The 20,806-nt window shown below is 45.9% G+C and overlaps 1 protein-coding gene across 2 annotated transcripts in view; it reads left to right on the top strand.

Moving 5' to 3' along the window:
* Positions 1 to 7,741, top strand: part of LOC135400244 (N-acetylated-alpha-linked acidic dipeptidase 2-like) — an 85,930-nt gene extending 78,189 nt beyond the window's left edge. For both annotated transcript variants that reach the window (XM_064632018.1, XM_064632019.1), the window contains exon 19: positions 7,554 to 7,741. In XM_064632018.1, coding sequence (XP_064488088.1) covers positions 7,554 to 7,710 — 157 coding nt within the window. In that variant the 3' untranslated portion in view covers positions 7,711 to 7,741. The remainder of the gene's footprint in view (positions 1 to 7,553) is intronic.
* The last annotated feature ends 13,065 nt before the right edge of the window (positions 7,742 to 20,806 follow it).

Raw genomic sequence — 20,806 nt, 5'->3', positions numbered from 1 at the left:
AAGTCAAACCGGGACTTTTCATTTTTCGCAAGCGTAAAATAAACTTACAGGCGAGTAATTTGTTTTATTTTTCAACGTAATCTCCAGTTGCACCAATGCACTTGTCCCGGCGTTTCACGAGTGCTTGGATGCCAGCAGCCTAGAAATCCTTACCGGCGCGTAGCAGTCATGATCGGACCGCATTCTTGACCTTGTCGTCGCAGCTGAAGTGGCGGCCTCCAAGGAACGGCCCGTGGCCCGAAGTGGCCCGAAGAGATGGAAATCGCTGGGGGCGAGGTCTGGACTGTAAGGGGGATGTGGCAGCAACTCCCAGCAAAGTTCCTGTAAGGTGCGTGTCGTGAGATGCGCGGTATGCGGGCGTGCATTGTCCTGTAGGAGGAGGACTCCGTTGATGATGAGGCCCGGTCGCTTTTGCTTGAGCGCCTTATGCACATCCCTGAGAACTTGCAGTAATATGCACTATTGATGGTGGTATCACTAGGCAGAAAATCAACATGAACAACGCCAGCCTTGTCACAGAAAACCGTGGCCATGACCTTACCCGCAGACGGGGTGCTTCGGAACTTCTTGGGAGCTGGCGAGCCTGGATCGATGCTTCCACTGTTTTGATGCGCGTTTAGACTCGGGAGTGAAATGGTGCACCCACGTTTCATCGCACGCGTGATGATCCGATCAAGGAACGGCTGTCCTTCAGTGTCGAAACGGTACCTTAGCTCTTGGGAGATTTCCAGTTCTCTCTGCTGGTCAAACACTCGCACCTGCCTCGGGACCCAACAGGCACGAACTTTCCGAAACTGGAGGTGTTCATGAATGATAGTGTTCAACGTTCCCACAGAAAGGGCAGTCTTTCGAGCTAGTTCGAGACATGTTATCCGTCGGTCCTTGAGGATCAGGCGCTCCACAAGTTGGATGTTCTCAGGAACTCTGACACTGGGCTCTGAGCCGCCCCGGCCGGGATCGTCCTGCACCGATGTACGGCCGTCTCGGAACCGTTTGCACCACTCAAACGCTTTGCTGCGGCTAAGTGTATCGTGGCTATACTGAGCCTGAAGTCTTCTGTGAATTTCAGATGACTTTGCGCCTTAATTCACCGAGAAACTACATGACAATTCGCTGTTCGAGGTGCGCGCTGACCTCGTTGTTGGCCATCTTGTCCAGCACGTGTCTTCTGTTTTGCACAAACTTTGGAGCACCACGTGGTGAACGCGGAGGCCTGTCGCGTGTGAAAATGACGAAAAAGAAGTAGCGCGAGCCATTTGTACGAGTAGTAATGGAATGCCGTAATGACCGCCGCTAGCCACAAAACTCTGTATGAAACTGTTTAAAGCAGCGGTAGTCTCCTAAAATTCATTCCTGGCAGCTTTCATGAAAATAGTATTGGGATGTCAAAATTACCGTCGATTGGCATAAAGCTCTGTATGACACCTTTTGCGGTAGCCTCATAAAATCGCTTTGATTGCAGATAGATATCAAGGAAATAGTCGTGGTGGAATGTCATAGTGACTGTCGATAGTCACTAAACACTGTATGCGACTGTATGCAGCGGTAGTCCCATAAAATCGATTCATGGTTCATACACTGTAAACTGGAAAACACCCTTATGGGTGTAAATGGCTTGTCCTATAACTGACACCTCTTTTAACACATTACATGGTCTGGAACACCCTTTTTAGAGGGTGTATTCCGTGTAAATCACCCCTGGAAAGGGCTCTTTTCTTTGAAAATGCCCTCTTTTGCACCCTTTAAACACGCTTTTAAGAGGGTGTAAGATCGTTAAACACCCTCCTAAAAAGGTGTATAAAGGGTGCAAAAGACGGCATTTTCAAGGAAAAGCACCCTTTCAAAGGGCGTTTTACACGGGATACACCCTCTAAAAAGGGTGTTCCAGACCATACGGTGTAAAAAGAGGAGTCAATTATAGGACAAGCGATTTACACCCATAAGGGTGTTTTTCAGTTTACAGTGTATCATGAAAACAGACATGGAATGTCCATGACCGTCGGCAGTGAAAAAAAATACTATGACAGTGTTTGAAAATGTGGTCCCATAAAATTTGCTCATGGTACATACGAAAGCAGTCATGAAACGTCATAGTAACAAGGAGTAGTCATAAATCATCGCTTGGCACTATCTTAAGCAGCTGTAGTCGCGCAAAGTTCAGTTATGACCTGTATGTCCAATATAGTCACGCAATGTGGTAATGACAAGCAATAGTCATGAATCATCGCAAGACAGTGTTTCATGAAAAAGGACTAGAAAAGGTTTTTCTAAGCACTATTTCAACAAGCTGTAGTCGCACGAAGTCGAGTTATGACCCGTATAGACTCACTTCACTGCGTGACGTCATAGCGATTCGGCGGCGCTGCTCACCTGTCTGGTGTAGAGCACTAGAAAAACAAGTTTCAGAGTACCGCCAACCGCTTGGCTTGACTTGGCTTCGCCTCACGTAACCAGGCAACGACGCCATTTCCCTTCCACGCAAATTGGGCCAACTGTGTTGACGCTCTGCGACAAATGCAATTTTATGTAATCTCGCGTGAGATTACCTGTGCTAGACGATCTTAGACGGTACATAAACTATACTGTCTGTACAGATATACGGGCATAGCCAATTTCAAAGCGAAAAAGGACCTCCTAAGTAGGAAAAATATCAATAATTTGATTTAAAAACGAAGGCGTCAGACTATATTATTTTAATCAACAGGGCCAGTGATCTATGGGAGCATTACATGTACAAGAGCTAACCAAATGAATAAATAAATGGAAGGGATATGGTGGATTACGGTCACGTGGGTGGATTCAGCCAATAACCATCGCGGCGGCAAAGGGAAAAGGCTGGCGGTACTCTGAAACTTGTTTTTCTAGTGCTCTAGTCTGGTGGGCAAAACTCACGTGGTCATCGAGTCACTGCGTGTTTTCGGACGTTATTAAAGCCGTGTCTGAAAGTGGTCTAGCCATTGTATGTGCTGCTTATAGGTCAAATAATCCGTACACGCCATGCCGTTTCCTACTCGCCTTTGCCCACCAGCGACGTCTGCTCCATGCGCATGCGCAGGAGCGCCTTCTTGTTAGCAGACTGAAGTGGGTCTATATGCAAAACAGTCAAGAAACGCCATAATGATAAACAATAGGCGTAAGTCATTGCTTGCCACTGTTTGAAGCGGCTGTAGTCCCACAAAGTCGTGTTATTACCCGTCTATCCAAAATAGCCACGAAACGTCATAATGACAAGCAGCAGTCACAAATCATCGCCTGGCACTGTTTGAACCAGCTGTAGTCGTGCAAATTTTGAGTATTACCTGTATCTCGGAAACAGTCATGAAATGTCATAATGACAAGCAGTGGTCATGAATATTGAATCGAATTTGTAGTCATGATAAGAATTTTACGCACAAATTTGAATGCAAATTTCGGTCCGACACTCTGCATCATGTATACTGTTGCATGGACTACATTGGTTAGCGCTTGGATTAAATTGAGTGACCAATGGATTAAAATGAGCGGGATGAAAACTGTAGTGGAAGTAAAGATAAAATAATGCTCACAGGACGGAGCTTCCGTCGTGTCTTATGTTGAGCACGGCGCAGTCTGAATATCCATCGTGGCGTACTGCGCAAGGATTATTATCTTGTGGCTAAGCCGCAGCATGGAGGAGCATGACAATACTTACTATTTTTTTCACGCGGTAGGTCACATGTCCCATCGCAATCTTAGCCATCGTGCAAAAAAAAAAAAAAAAAGAAAAGAAAATTACGTCAAAAATAAGCGGGGAAATCATTAGCTGCATGGGAACAGTCAGCCACGATTTATTCGAAAAAAAAATCGGACATGGTCGAGCGCAGTGTCTGGGACGTCTGGCATGGAATTACCCGGTAAAGCAACTCATCCATAAATGTGTGTTTTCTTGCTGCTGTGGGCTCTACGACTGATACTCTGTGTCCTCACAGCAAAATTCAACGGGTCCCAGCTTACGTGTAGTTTATCTGAACACTCTCTATAGAATACCTCGGCTCTCCCCTGGATCCAGATCCACTAAGAGAATGAGTGTGACCGTACTGAAAGCACGATGTACAGGGTGTGTGCAGAAAAACATGACCCGCATTTTTACATGTAAGTCGTTGTCTACTTAGCCGAGGAACTTCCGGTGGCGCACGACGGCGTATTTATGCGTGCGAAAGCTACAAAAAAATCCTGGAAGCCATACTCAGAGTAAAAAAATAAACAGAGAGCGAAAACATGGGCTTCCATGCATTAGAATAGGGCGGTCATGACAGTGCATGGTAGTGCATTTCGGTCTCAGGAGAGTTATGTGCAGGCACCGCTAGGGGTACTGCCGATGAGCATCCATGTGGGACATCGTTTCGATTTATGCACCGATAGCTCCCCTAGCGGTACTGGAACACAACTCTCCTACGTCCACCGTGTTGCCCTTTCACATACACCCTGTTGTCCACCGTGTTGCCCTATTCTGATGCACGGAAGCCGACGTTTTCGTTGTTCCGTTTATTTTTTAAGCTGAGTATGGCTTCCACAATTTTTCTGCAGATTTCGCACGCATAAATGCGCCATCGTGCGCCACCGGAAGTTCGTTAGTTAGGTAGGCAACAAGCTATGTGCCTAAATGCGGGTCATGTTTTTCTGCGCACACCCTGTAGTACGATATTGTAAACTGAGTAAACCGAGTAAACTGTTGGTACGATGTCGTGGCGCCAACGGGGCCGGTTCGACGTTTTGAGATGAGTCAGACAGAGGGAAATAAAGGAGCACAGAGCTAAAGGAGCAGAGAAGCCAATCAGTTCCAAACGGGTTGTGAAACGAGGTAACTTAACTTGATGATTAGCACACAAATTTTCTCTGCTCGCAATATTTTTCATAGAAAACAACACACTATAGAACACTGCCGCGGCGCGTTCCCGCTCGACTCGCTCCACAGGGTCGAAGGAGGAGGAGGAGGAGGAGAGAACGTCATCACCGATGCCACTACGGCAGAGCCATTTATAGGGAGAGTTTGGCCATTCTCTGATCTTTTGCCGCCTCGTGGGTGGAGCCTATTTCGACGTCAGAGTCGTCGTTGCGCCGCCCAAAAAGCCTGAATCCAAGCAGAATCCGCTTATCAGCCATCTGGTGCTCGCCATATTGATGCTGTCCGTCAGTTTTGTTGTCGCAATGAATGCAATCTACAGGAATAACCGGCGTATGACCCACAGCCGCCTGTGATAAGGGAGGCTTTGCTGCCAAGCTGAAAGAGTTCAAGGACGAAGTGCTTTCGAAGGACAATGTACGCACGTGTCTTCCCTCCTTGAATCGTAAACAACGATCATCATCAATATGGCGTCAGCGACCGGCTGACAACGGGACAACAATAGAGCATGGCGAGGGAGGTGGCTTAGCCGTGACGTCACATGACGCGCTTCAAGTTAGGCTCCTCCGAATGGCCAAACTCTCCCTATAAACGGCTCTGCACTACGGTTGAAAGGGGGCGACCTCTCTCTTATGGAGATCAGCGGTGACTAGTTTTCTTTTTCTTTGCTTTCTCCCTGTCAAGTGGTGAATAATGGAGGACATCGAAGTGCCTCTGACACGTGTTACCACTTCCAGAGTGGGATATTGGGACTCTGCAGAGATGCAGAATGATGAGCTGTACGTCATACAGTGATATGCCTTACATGTCGGCGGGCGCAAACATAACTGGCGTTGTCGGTCACCCTGCTCTAACCAAACAAAAGGAGCGGGGCAACTGGGATGGAATCGCACAACTGCCGTGTTTGTAGCCTGCTTCGGGTAATTCTCGTTGTTTAGCTCGATGATTGGTAAGTTGACCATAGACAAAATGGCGTAAATGCAGGCTAGCTGGTGGATAAATTCCATGATAGGCAAGCCTGAGCGATGGGCAAGAAACGAAAACAACCACAAAACACGAGGGTCCTCGTGTTTTGTGGTTGTTTACGTGTCTTGCCCATCGCTCAGGCTTGCCTATCATGGTAAGTTGACCATGAATTGTGGTGGTGTTACGACATTGCTTTGGCTCTTAGTCTTTGCAAAAGTCAACTGACGGTCGGCAGTTGATCTTTGGCCAACGTCTGCTGCCCCGTCGTGCAGGCGAGAGCATTGCGATAGATTTCACTGAATGTGTCTGACAACGTAACGGCAAAAACACACCTCCTTAATAAGAATAAGACCTTAACTGAATGACTAACAAGCTCCTAATCGAAGCGATGGGTGAATTAGTGATCATAACGATGTGCCGATCATTTTGAAGCGTGAACTGTAGCAACATTTAATGGTGCGCTGTGTTTATACTTATTGCCTCCAACAACAGAACAACAGACATGGACAGAACAGCTCTCAACTGGCAACTGCTGTTTGTCAGAATCTGCCTGCTCCGGAAGGTCGCGAGACGAAAGCGAGCTTGAGGGGGACAGGCTGACCGATTTTTGGCTAACGTTGTTCGGGAACTGTGCCTTGAACGGTGTCTATGGACCAGTGTTCGTTTACTGGTTCATAGACACCGTTCAAAGAAAAAGCGAAAAGAAACAATTCTTGCGCCGCTACGGCTTACCGCGTCGTGCCGAGTGAACAATAGCAGACGACGTTTCTCTAAGGGTCGATTCATACGATGCAACTTTTTGGTGCAACCCTGTTCCCGCTACAGTTGCGCGCAACCCAAGTTGCACCAAAAAGGTCCCTTTTATAGGACGAGCAACTCGGAATGCCGTAGTTGTCACAGAGCTCGCAGATGGCGCGAAAAAAAATAGTTGTCATCATTTTCGTTCAATCGCACTGCGACTTCCGCTCGTTACGACTTGAATCCGTTGCGAGTTTGATAATTTTGCATAATTTCCACTGGTCAGTGATAATTTCATCGTCTCGCGTACTGCCGCTGCAATAACTGACACATGGAAGTCTTCCTGATTGGTCGCGCTTGCAAGGCGGAGCCGTGTGATTGACAGGTTGCAGCTATAGTTGCTGGAGAAATCGCTCGTGAAGCGATCGGCTGTGCAACTCCTGCAACTCGAGATGCGCAACTAGAGCTTCGCGTTCACACGGTGCAACTTGGTGGCGCAACTGGGTTGCGCGCAACTAAAATTGCATCGTGTGAATCGACACTAAGCCAACCAGTGGGCTGCATCGCAGTGACGTCAAACTGACGTGGGCGCTTGGTCTGCTCGTTCCGGGCATTGCCACCTTTGCGCATGATCGCGATTTTTAAAATCAAGTCTAGCGATTTATAGATTGCGACTGAAAAATAATGGTAGTGTCTGAAGTGCTTACTGAGCTTCTTTAGTCCGTAATGCACCTACAGTGTAATGCAGTCTGACGTCACAGGTGTGCCGAGCGGCGGGGCTCGCATACTGCTACTGGCTGAGCCGCTGCTACGTCACGTTGTGCTGGCTACGTCAGATGGGGATATGCCCTCAATGTCGTGCCGCACCGCCGAGCGCTCAGTGTTCAGGGTGCTTTTTTGAATTGAATTGCTAAGTGATAAAACACCGTTGAGCGAAAATATTTTGCGGGGCGTCTCCTGATACACTGTTTCAAATTTGAACTTTCAGAAACCTGGTCTACTCTCCAGACGGCTTCATGTTTCCCGGACTTGTGGACGCGATAACGCGAATACCCGTCAACGTCGACGCTTTTGGACGCCAGGCCGCTTTACTGACAGAAGTGTTGTGCCAAGCTACTAGTAACCTCCGTGTTTCTCCCATTTAGCTGTGTCAATAAAAATCGTATACATCGCTCATCCTTTTGGTGTTCGCGTTGATGGAGGCCAACGTCAGATATGCGAGAACAGATGATCATGATCTCGTCTAACTTGTCAAGGACAATATTGCAGGTATCGGAAGCCTCTCCGCTGCCCACACGCTCATGGTGTCGTGAGGGACGTAATCGAGAGAACTCATCAACCGAAGATTTGAAGCAAACACATTAAGGAGGGGTCAAGAACACGTAAAACATGTTCAACAACTACAACATCGTACAAGTACATTACACCACATCGAAAAGTACATAGGGACATGAAGCGCATGATATGTCCTATGGGCATGTTCTTAGATCTTTTCACCTACAATACATAATTTACTGCAAAACAGTTAAGCATTCAGTAGTCTTGAAGCGCTCAAGTGGGACCAATCAACGCATCAGTAAGATAATTTACCACCAGGCTACATCAGGGGGCATACATGCGCTCGGAGCTTGCTCAGTTTCTTCTATAGCTCCGTGAGGCGCCTCCGTTATACCTAGTATCGAAGACTTAATCATGCAATAAATAACCGTACGCTGCGGATACACTTTTCCGCGGTGCGAAATATGATCATAGCGCAACGTGAGGTGTGTGTTGAGAACAGTGTTGCGGATTTGGCCGCTCAAACCGGATTTAAATCAAATCCGCACTTTTTCTGAAGGTAGTAAATCAAATCCAAATCAAGTCCGGATTTAATTTTGACACGTTAAATCAAATCGCTTTTAAATCCGGATTTATCGAATCTTTTGACAAATCCGGGAGCCAAAATTCGTGCAGTAGCATTACTAGACCTATAATCATGTCTACAAATTACTAATGCTGCACGTATTGACTAAACAACGCTTAAATAACAGCGTGTCGTGGCACAAAGTGCAATAAATTTCGTCTGATTGACGAGGATATAAAGGGCCAACCTATCAATCCGCTGGCCGAAATTTCATTCATATTTTAGGACAAATTTTTGAGTTTAGAAAGACATTTTCGGTTACGCCTGCTCGGCGTGTACCAGACTATCAGTCACCACGTATCAGGCTGTGTCAGGGGCGGATCCAGACGCTCGGTTTGGGGGGGGGGTTTCTTTGTCGGAGCGCGTAGTGGGGGAGGGGGGAGAAAGAAATTCACTGTATAAACTGACGTTTGGGGGGGAGGCAATTGGGGGAGCAATTTGGCGAGTTGCTTCTACTTACAGCCGTCTGCTCGCTCTACCACAGTAGCTATATAAATGATATCTACACCATTCGATAGAGAATGAGTTAGCGGTTCTAATGAATCTACCTTCAAGGGAATGCGTGTACCCGCTCATGAACAATAAAAGTTCGAAATCGTACATTTTTTGCCGGAAGTGCTGTGTTCGGGAATCGTTTCGTAGCGCCCCTTTAAAGTAGGAGTCACGGGACGTTTTCCGCGTGCTGTCTTGAACCCATAGTTTTTATCAGCCAAATTTGAAGGATGTGGTAAAACAAGAAGCGCGGTGCTATGAGGTCAAAGTTACGAAAAAATTCGAACCAACATTCATTCCGCCTCTCCATATCGGAAACGGTTCATCGGATGGAGCTTGAAATTGTTGCATTTGTCATCAATCGAGATGCTATCTAACATATATTTTTTTCATGGAAATTAAATATTGTCAATTTCCCACCCTTGTCGATTTAAAACGGAACTACCCAAGAGTGGACAGAAGGCGACCTCACTGTGTCACCTCTAGCGTTCGCACGCCCCGTGCGGGCAACGGCCCTGCCGTGCGTACTCCCTCTTAAAGGTTGAAGACGCGCAGCCATTTCGGACCGTTGGGATCGCTGAATGTGGATGTTGCATTTCACGCGCGACCAGCCGCCGTACGATTAGCTGGAAGCTAACACCGGTCGCGTTTTGGAGGGCATGAGTACTTCCCCCAGAGCTAGGCAGTCCCGAGCATTGCCCGAGCCCAGAGCTGCGTCGGCCTGCAGTGTGATAGCATTAGATTCCTCCTCACGAAAAAAACTCGTCCTCCGTCATTTAATTCCCCTTTGGCTCAGACGGCTATCCTCGCCGGCGCGTAGCTGACAGCTGGCCACTCCGCCGCGCGGAATTGTGCAATGCCAGTGGAAGAGGGGCGCAAAGGGAAGCCCAAGGAAAATAGATGTAATGAATGAATGATGGGAGTTGAGTTGAAGGCATCCAGAAAGAAAATAGTAAAACTTTATCGGAAATCAGCCGCGCTTTCTGTTGCATTGCCAACACGTAATTCGTTAAGTGCCCTTAAATTTTTGTGTTGCACCAAAATAGAAAAAGTGATACTGATAAAAGTGTACTGAATCGTAGGTGACTGGCTCTCTCTGGGAGGTGCGGTGCACAACCACTATCTCCATCATTACGTATCGTGTTGGTGTTGACTCGGGCTTCACGGGGCATGAACAGTGTGGAGTTGGTAGGTATGGTACACCTTCTAAAAAGCGGATTTTGGATCAGGAACCTCCTCGTCATTTAGCACCGAGCGAACACGCCTGAGTGAAGGAATTCCTATCGCGGGCCTAGGCTCAGCTACGCCCAAAAAAACACGCCTGCGTCGATTTCTACCATCAGTAGTCAAAAGACCACAGGTCGTTTGTTACTATACCCTGGGGGTCACAAGTAAATGGATCGTTAATAAATCGAGTGACATGTTACGAATACTTATACTAAACATGTAGCCCATGGGTCTATTTTAATGCTGACGTTTCGGGACTTTGTAAACATTTTCCTCGCGCAGTACAGACTGTTGTAATCAAGGGGGAAAAAAGGCGGGGTATGCGAGGAAGAGTGGAACATCTTGCCATGATTGTCTGTGGGAGTAGGAAAGGCTTGCCTTCCCGAAATCACGAAATGATAGGATGTGATATATTTATTGTTCGTTTTTACTTTGTTTTGACATGAATGCGTGTACCTATATGCGTTCAGTATGATGGCGAAGACCAATAATTTCGCGACATGATTTGGCAAGCTTGAAACGGGTCGTGCTTGAAGACTCAGCTAGAGGTCCACGGGAAAGGTGCCGTCCAATCGACAGAATAATGTTAACTGCGTTCAAAGAACTGCACCTGGTGTTCCCTCGGTGCGGGTAGGGGAAGTGATTGGAACAAAACGTCTACGCCTGTCGCTCTGGGGAGAGGACGCCCCAGATTTCGGACAAGGTCACATCAATTCGCGTAGAATGCGAAACGGCGCTTCGCTCAATTTCAAATCCATGCACCTTGTTCTATTCAAGGGAGCTTGGCGAAATCCACGCGCAAATCCGCTGAAAAAGGGGCGATTGAATCCAAATCCAAATCATTCGTGGAAAATGTGATTGAATCCAAATCCAAATCATACCTGGAATATGCGATTGAATCCAAATCCAAATCATTAGTGGAAAATGCGATTCAATCCAAATCCAAATCTTGCCCATATTTTTTTGCGCAAATCAAATCCACCAGACCTCCGGTGGATTTAAATCCGAATTTAAATCAAATCCGTGGATTCAAATCCGCAACACTGGTTGAGAAACAATAACACTTGAAACATACCTGAGAGCCACTGCATTTGAGCATATGGAACTGTAGCGGTTCCAGCTTCCCCGTCACCATTTTGCAAACGCCCTCTGTCAATTTGAAAATACCGGGCCGATGAAGACGTGTGCGTCATTCGCCCAGTCGCCGAGAACTTCCATAGATGCAAGGGAAAATGGCGCTCGCCCAAACCACGTGATCCCCAGGACATATCTTGTGTAAACTGCGCATTCGCAGACCGACCTCCTTTCCAAAACCACCTCCCCTTGTCTCAACTGGTTTGTCGTCTGCTGTGGTCTCGTCCCCCCGAGACGAGACCACAGCCCAAGTGCACAGCCCATGTGCCCAAGACCTTTTGCCCAAGTGCTGCTTCGGAGTCACGCGTACCGCTACACAAGTAATTTTACGTCGTTGGGATGCGCACATCTTACAAGATTTTTTAAAAAATGTAGGAACATGTCTTCAGTCACTCGGAGTCCAGCAACTCAAGAAGGGCGTAACCTTCATCCAATGCCGCATTCATAAGCGGACGCTCTCAGCAGTAAATACTACCATGGCCACGGTTAAATGAAAAAGAAAGTAACTAAAAATCGTAGGCCGTCATCCTCGTGCTATGGTAGAGTATAATCATCCGTTGATGTAATGGAGGACTGGGGCGAGGTAAGCGACGGATGCACCCTCGAGATCCAATATTGCGCTTTCTTTCCATGCTCTCGTGTAGTATTTAGAGCATTACAGGGAAGGAGTCATCAAAAAATGAAGTCGCTCAAATGTCATCGCACAACAGGAATAGCCATTACCCGAATTCAATACCGGGCGATAAATTCGTTTCCATTTCTGTTCCGGGAATGGAGGACCGTGGTACGCGTTTCCGTTTCCGTTATCGTTATCATCTCCAATTTCGGTAATATACCGTTTGTTTCCGTTACCATTACCGTTACCCTTCGCTAGTGGAGACACGAGTTTCCACAAAGTATATACGATGACAGTGACATCTGATAAGCGAACAGCCCTGTTTGTTTCGGGCGAGTGACATCTCGTTGCTAAGCTTGGACTTGATGACTTTATCATATCGTTTTGGGTGACTTGTTCCGATCTACTAAAATTCTCTACACCCCATTCGCATCCGAAATGGGTCGTCGTCCTGCCATCTGTTGTAATGCCATCGCATTTCATACGCGTTTCGCAGTGCGCCAAAGAGTACAGTCATTTCTTGTCAGGTACTTTGCTGTCTGTTTATGAAATGTCTGTGTATATTTAAAATCCGTCAGCCTGTTCCCAGCGTAGATAGCATTTGTAGTGAAGGAGCTGGCAGTGTAGGGAGGGCTCCAGAGTGGTTGTGTTTCTGTCGCTAGTAAACTTCGCACAATTGTCTTTTGACATATTAAACACCCTGAACAGTAAACACCTTCCTCTGTTCGAGCGAGGTTTTCGTGTGTTTTTATCATCAGAGCACACGGCACTCTAAATAATGATGTGGTAAAATAGTCCACTGTTTGTACGACATGTCGAGGTGTGTGCATATAGCAGCAGATATATGGAAGTTATTGGAAGTGTGGGCCCCTCTAATTAAATACAATACGTAGCAACGCTGTGACACCATATGCATATATACACCTATATATATGACAGCAATCAACCATTTATTAAAATTCACTGTTCCCAGCAAGAGTAACATATTTTATTGCCGGATTCTGGAAGGCAATTTGGAAAGTACGGCAGACTACCGTAAAAGCTACAGCCATCTGAACGTAATCACGCTTACGGACACACTACCGTTTTATTTACGGTGACAACAGCCAATTACGGTATATGTAATTGGTGCCGTATTATTACACTACTTGGACCGTATTCCCAATGACGGTAGTACGTCTGTTCCGTTTACAGCAAAAAAAAAACTTATTTTGACCGTAAATTTTACGCTGATTTTTTTACAGTGTACCGAGAGTACGTACGGAAGATCTGCCAGCGGACCACAATTAACTGGGCGGGCCATACACATAGCGACAGGCGAGCTCAAATCGGGGATGCCACAATATTCCGCCGTTAAAAATCAATCGTTTAAAATCCCAGACGTTCAGAATCCCAGATTTCTAAATCAAAGCTTTAATATGAAGAAGGGTGGAACGATAGGTGTCGAATGATACATATTACTGACAATCCTGGCAATATTGCGTGATTCTGACGTCAGTATAGACGTCATCAGAGAGCAGTAGCGTAGTCAGACCTGCAAGGTAAGGCGGGATCGATGCAAAAACCTACTTCTCCCTCGCTTTCCCGACGCCGCTGCTCCCTGGGTACGCCCACACACTCAAACTTGTGCACACAGCGAGATGAGTATACAGAACACTTGAACATTTACTAGTGCGTTTATATAGGAGGTGTCATGAGCGGTGAGGCAGTTTCAAAAGTAATCACGTATGCTGCTTTGATAGACCTCCCCCCCCCCCCCCGCCATACATAGTATATTTTGTCCTCGGATTTACACGATCCACCTGCGCAGAATCACCAACGCTGTCGCATACGTACGCAAAGGCGACACCGTAGGATACACTACAACTCGCTACTGTCGTGGCCTTCCCCAAATAAAAAGCCCTGTCGCTGTCATTAGAAGGTTTTAGCAAACCGTACGCTAACGCCATTACGTACGTAAGAGTGAGCGTTGATGTTTCTTCGCACACCCAAAACAGAAAGAGAGCTTCGCGCAGTGCACGGAATCACCAACGCTATCTGTTACGTACGCTATCGCCTTTGCGTACGATGTAGTAAAACTCTCTATTGGTTTGATGCCCACTGTAACATGGATCATATCTTCCAGCTCTTTTTTTTTTCCTTCGTCTTTTTTCTCAATGGGCTTATCTGACTTCACTCATTTCTACACGTTATTATTTATTTTATTTCGCATTTTATTTTTCAAGCATAACCATAGGAATGAATGCAACATGCTCCACACAATGCAACCGATGCACACCGCAATAACCGTTACAGGGAACGAGTAAAACCCTCTGATGACATGTACCCTGTACGAGTAGAACCCTCTGACATGTACGAGTAGAACCCTCTGTAGAAACACTTCCGATCGCTTCATCACGTCACGCGGATGTCTTCTTTACAGACGACGTGGGCAACGCATGCTGCTGTGTCATTCAGATGTAGATAAACGTACGGCTCTCAAAGCAGGCCGGCACAGGAAGCTGTTATTTTGGATGTGTTACTGATTGCACTATCCCATACTTCAGCGAAGCAAATATTCCTTACTCCGAAATACGAAAAATGTTCTGGGAAAGATAGTAAATAGATTGTTGACTCTTGGATAGATAAGGATTGGTAAGGTGCAGTGCGACACCACGGATTCCAACACGAATGTAATTTTGATGAGAAAAAAAATGTGGTGAATACATCAAATGCCTTGCTGAAACAAAAAATATGGGAGATAAAACAGCATATACACAGGTGAGTTTGTCGATAAAATCCATCGAAGAAAAAGCCTGAGCTTGGGCTACACAGAGGACAGAGGACTAGGACCAGAAGCACGGAGAGCTCTCCAAGCACCCTGTGCACGTGCTTGTATTCTTCCGTGTCGTCGGAGCTCAGGCACTTTCTTTGATGGCTCTCGCGAAAAATGCAAAGCTTATCTTCGAGGTTATTCGAGATATTTTCCTTCTGGTACAAGGGACGGGAAATGATCTATTTGTTTTGCCAGGAACAGGGGAACATCATCTGTCAACAGGCCTTTCCTAAAACCAAACTGTCACGGTGTAAGCAGAGTGTATTTTCCAACAAACGAACGTGGATTATCGACACTAGTACCTTTGAAAACGCATCTAGAATCGAAGTGGACAGTCATTTTTGAACTCAGTTTTGTCCCATCCATTGAAAAGCACTACCAGCTTTGCGATCCGCATTGAACCAGGAATTGTCAAGGAAGACAGAACTAAATTGCATATCACAGTCACTGATGGACTATAAGTACTCAAACGCGCATTTGATTCGTTCGTTGAGTACGAGTTTGAATGTAAAAAAAGAGGGACATAATTGAATTCGTCACCTGACGAATTCTGCTACTCAACATCTATTCTCTTGTTTTTAAGACTCGTCAATGTACCATACACTTCCTTTTTATCAGTGGGTTGTAAAAATATGGACCTGTCGTTCTCGCTACACTCTTAACTTGGTACCCTTTATTGTAACTTTTAGCAATGAGTAACCTTTATATAGACATAGATTTCCAAATATCGTAGAGGTTACACGTTCGATACCTCTATTTAGAGGTTAAACACGACTTGTAACGTCACACTTCAGGAGCAATAGAGGTTACTTCAGCGTTCAACGGAAATCCAATCGTCGTAACTTATAAACGGACCCTTTATTAGGAACGTTGTAACTTCTAAACGAATTCGGCGTTTGAATTTCCTTCGTTTGTTTTTCTCGTTTCTTTGCAAGGTAACCTGTATAAAAGGTACTGCTCAAAAGTCACTGTGTTCTCGTTCAAGCCGCACATTCAATCATTCAGTACGAGAGTGTCGGATCAGTGTGCGTTACGTTATTGTGTCTGTGCGAACTGCGGATCGTGTTCAGAATTGTGCAGAATGCAAAAGGGTCAAGTGACGGAAATTTATCAGGGTATCTCTACGGTATGTGCACTACAAAGTTCACGTGGTTACGTTTTTGCTGGACAAGCTAGGAACACTAATCACAGCACAGTCTGCCTCTCTAACACGGTTCAACGGTTCAACACAGTGTGTACGTGTGTCTTACGTCCGTTATTTGCTTAGTCCTTTGTCATCCTTGTGTTTTACTTCTTCGTGTGCTCCTGATAAACCATAGCCGCGTCGCTGATGTGTCATTCTGACATATCAGAAAGGAATAGAAATGTTTTCGGCGTACTGGAGAGGAAGTTGCAACAACGTGAGGACTGCAAAGAGTATACCTCCTTGAAACTGAATGTCGTTCACCCAGACCTGTGAAAATTACTTTTCCAAAGTAATTGAACTACGATTACAATTATACGTTCACAAAAGTAATTAAATTACAGCTACAATTACTCATTTTCTATTGTAATTCAATTACAATTACTGAAAAAAAGTAATTGCATTACACTGAATTACATTTACAAAGTTGACTGCAACAAGCGAACGACGTGCAAACTGCAAGATTTGATGTACACATTTATTGCACATGTTCTGAAAGATGGTGGTATAGTTGTGCTTGTGGTAGAAAAACAAGTTAGAGAAGTCTTAAACAAGGACAAGTCTCTTCCCATGTTAAAGAAACACCAAACATCACAGTCAGAAGGCTTTCTTTCTTCAGGTATGCGAACAAAGCACAGATCATGAGTGCAGCTTGTAACGTCTTGGCTTTCAAGAGTAACGTATTCTCAAAGTTTTTGTCTGTAAGGCTGCCACGTCTCCTTCTCATAACAAGACCATCAACTGAAAACAGACGCTACTCTGGTGCACTGCTGGGCAGCCAAACATTGTACTTCATGAACACCTCGAGCACACAAGAAAGATCTTTCAAGCACTCTAACGACTGTGAAGTGCGGGTCGATATCCACAATTCGTACTCCTTTTCCCGTGGCGCAAGAGTTTTTCTCTTTCCACGTACCGAAAAATGTACCGATCTGAATCGAGTCTTTGGGTAATTACCGTGAAAAAAAAAAAACGAAGAAAGAACCCGGTGTGGAACTGACCCAACTTTAAACATTGGGCCTTCCCAGATAGCGTTCAAAGTAATTCCGAAAGTAATCCAAAATGTGTTACGCGTTACTTGCAAAAGTAATTCAATTACAGTTTCAATTACATAAAACCTAATGTAATTCCAGAAGTAATTAATTACTAAGAAAGTAATTCATTACAGTAATTCAATTACTTGTAATTAATTACTTTACAGGTATGCGTTGACCACAGCTGAAGTGTTGGTATCGTGACGTCCTCGCGCTCTTGCCTCAGCTGTAGTTCCAGGTTTGCCAATTAAATAATACATATGCTCCAGTTGCAATTATTTCTTTCTTTCTTTTGTTGTGCATGTGAATCTGCACATGTAGTGATCACTCACTTTTCGTCACTGGAAGCCCTTAGATGAATTACGTATATTATAGCTATATGTTCCGAATGACAGTATGCGTTCTGCACTGGTGAGAGCTCATTTTGAGCACCATTTGCTCTGTAGCGTCTGTGAAGAGGCGAGCGTCTTAGAGACAGCCATGCCTGGCGAAACTGTAACTTTTACGTCGGTGTGGCGGTTATGAGACAGTAACCTCTATCTATAGGTGATCTGTGTGACGTTTATAGAGGGTATTGCCCATAGGTTACAAGGTAACTTCTGAAATAGAGGGTAAAAATTTTGAAATTTTTACCCTTTACTAGAAGGTACTGTCAGTATTTATGTTGTAATGTACTGCCACCTGTGGTGTGTTGGTATTTTGGGTTTTCGTTTTTGTCTTTACGTTTCGTCGCGAGCTTGTTCTTCCAGAACCGCACGCATTAAACTGTTGCAGCTCATGAGCCACGTCGTTGTTTGGAACCAGGTCGCCAGGTGTTTGGTGTTTGGAATCAGGTCGCACTGCATACACTTGTCTAACAGGTTATGGGTCCAGGACGACGCGTCGACTATGGTTTCTAAAGCGCCGAGTGGAATCTTCTGGCATTTTTGCAATAACTGCGACGACATACATTGAAGAAGCCTTGTTCAACCAACATCGACTTTGCTACTGGTTGGTTGGCGCCTAAGTCCACTGAAGCAGCTATAGGACGAAGAAAGGGCTCAACACAGTGACGCTGCCGAAAGAAGTTTGTGGCAAAAGGTACTGAGTACGGTGGACACTTGGACGAAGCGTACATTTCACGAGAAGTACGTCCACAATTTTTTTTTTTGAGCTGCGACATGTCTATCTCGGACGAGTTTAAACTTCCCAAGTTGTCGTCCGACAACTACCACCCATGGGCTATACGTGTACGAGCCGCCCTTGTACAGAAGGGGTGCTGAGAAGCAATTGACCCTGGCTACACGGGAAGAGAGATGAGTGAGCAAGAGAAGAACGACGACAGCAAAGCGCTCACCTTTCTATTTCTTGTTGTGGAAGACAACTACTTGGATGATATCGGTGAAAGCCCTACAGCGAAAGCGGCCTGGAACACGCTGCATGATATGCACTCGAAGTTTGGACTCCTCCACATTCTTCAATTGATGAGAGATTTTTTTAAACGTGAAAATGAAGGCGAATGAGCAAGTGAAGGATTATCTAGGGAGACTTATGGAGCTGCACCGGAAGCTGTCACATGCAGGCTACGCTTTCACAGATAAAGTGGTGATGCTCATGGGACTTCCAGAAACGTACGAGACGCTCATCTTAAACCTAGAACAGGACGAACAGACGTTGACAACTAAAACTGTTAAGACGAGACTGCTCATCGAAGAGAAACGCAAAAACCGTCGTGACGAGGAGCAGAGCACTGCTGAAGACGAAGGTCAGACAACGGCTCTCCTCACTAAGAATGATGCTAGGAAGGATGATAGCAAACAGCGGCAAAGCAAATCACCAAAGTATCAAGGTACGCAGAAAAGAAGAGTGCGATGTTTCGCATGTGCAAAAATTGGACGCATAGCCAAAGACTGCGACCAGTTCCCGAGCGAGGTTAACACCGACAACCAAAAGAAGAGCGGTAGAACACAAGCCAAGGTTGCAGTGCACAAAGCACTCTGTGTCCAAAATTGTACCCTTTCCCCTTCACAGCTTAATATTTGGCACCTGGACAGTGGAGCTACGGACCACATGATTTGGGTTTTCGTTTTTGTCTTTGCTGTTTGTTGTCGTTGTTTGAATCAGGTCGCACAGCATACACTTGTCTAACAGGTACCACGCTTGAGTACCACGCTCCCGAGTGTAATGACATTGTATGTTCACGTGTAAACTTGACAGTTGTGTGCTTTACTACCAAATTTCGAGTCTCATACAGTTCAGTCGACCATTTACATATCCCGGATCCAGGCCCCATATCATGAAAGGGTGTGCGGTACTCTCGGTGAGCACAAGTGCATAGGTGCTGGGCTCGCTCAGACGCAACCAGCAGCCGGGTGGCTTCTTCCAGTGACATGTCAGTTCGAAACTTGCGTTCTTACCTACATAGAGTGCGGGGAATCGTATAGCTGCAGGTTCAAGAAGAAAAACAGAGTGGAAGATATGCTCTATTTTCTCCCGTGTTAGCGCCGCGATGCAACTGTGGCTATGAGCTGCGTACAGACTTGGACAGATGGAAAAACGACAGCATGAAGGAGTGGGAGTTAGGGTCCGTCCTTCAGGGAAATTGTGTCGACATTCGTCTAGGGTGAATCTTCAGAAAACCCAGGGAAAACCTGAGATAGCACAGCCGGTGAGAGGATTCGAACCCGTGTCACCTCCCAGTCTCGGCGTGGAAAAGCGATTATCTTAACCATTATGCTACGGCAGCTGGTATGAGTTCAGGCGAGCAGGCAGTAAATGAGCCACGTTCTATTTACCGACCTCAGTGTGTATCAGTTCCTTTTAAACCCGCTATTACTGGGCCACGGCCCCTCGATCGGTCCTCGCAAAGAGAGCGATCGAGGGGCCGTGACTGGGCTATTACTTCAGCGGTTCGGTTAGGCACTGCGCAGATGTTGTGTCCCTCGGTTTTCGTAGCTATTTTGTGCTGTTTTTGCTGTTGTTGCGCGTGAACTTACCTATGTCATTCTGATCGAAGACCCGCCACTTGTACTCTACTATGCCTCTGCACGACTTGGTTCGAGAGTTGTGTTGTGTCTTGTGTCCTCACAACCAGCCGAATTTTATACTAAAAAATATCCACGCGTGCGCATATCGTCCGGTGAATCACGATAATAAGACGAACATAACAAACGCATTGCACACTGAATGGCTGATCCGGGGGAGGGGCGGTTAGGCGATTAGTCGCCCCCCTCCATAATCAGGTTAAAATTCCGAGTTCAGCTCACTGATACTTAGGCTGTATCGCGCATAGGATGCTCAACAGCGTGGTCACCGGCCGCCATATTGGTGGGCCCATCGCATCCTGTCGTCTACATTTAGTTCAAGCGGTACTGCCCGTATGTTTTAAAAATATCCTTTAAATTAAAGGGCATGTCATGCCAGTTTGTTGCAGCCTTGAGTACACTTCACGCGGGCAGAGAACGAGGGATAATTTTTCACAGGTAAGCTCTTTATTTTGAAGAAAAATCTGTTTATTCGTACAGCTCGGACTTGTTTGCATTGCTACTTCGCTGGTGCCATTGCGTACTAAGAAAGTATATGTGGCTGCTGCTACAAATCTCAAGACCATGTATTTTCTATAAAGAATGCGCTTGTGCTTGCAGATTCCCCTCACAGTCGCTCAGCTGTGCCAAAGAACCGGATGCAGAACCTACGCCAATATGCCAATTTCTCCCACTGTTCTTTTAATCTGTGAGGTACGGTGGAAGTAAATATACTGCTGTGCTAACCTCGTATGTGCAGTTGCTCCTACAGCGCGTGTGATATAAGTCATGCATATGTGCATGCTCTTCGCGCACAGCGCTTCGAATTTCTGTA

The sequence above is a fragment of the Ornithodoros turicata genome, chromosome 7 (genome assembly GCF_037126465.1).
Source record: "Ornithodoros turicata isolate Travis chromosome 7, ASM3712646v1, whole genome shotgun sequence".
In the NCBI taxonomy this organism is placed as follows: domain Eukaryota; kingdom Metazoa; phylum Arthropoda; class Arachnida; order Ixodida; family Argasidae; genus Ornithodoros; species Ornithodoros turicata.
Note: the sequence above shows the minus strand (reverse complement) of the source record. Positions and strands in the feature narration are given on the sequence as shown.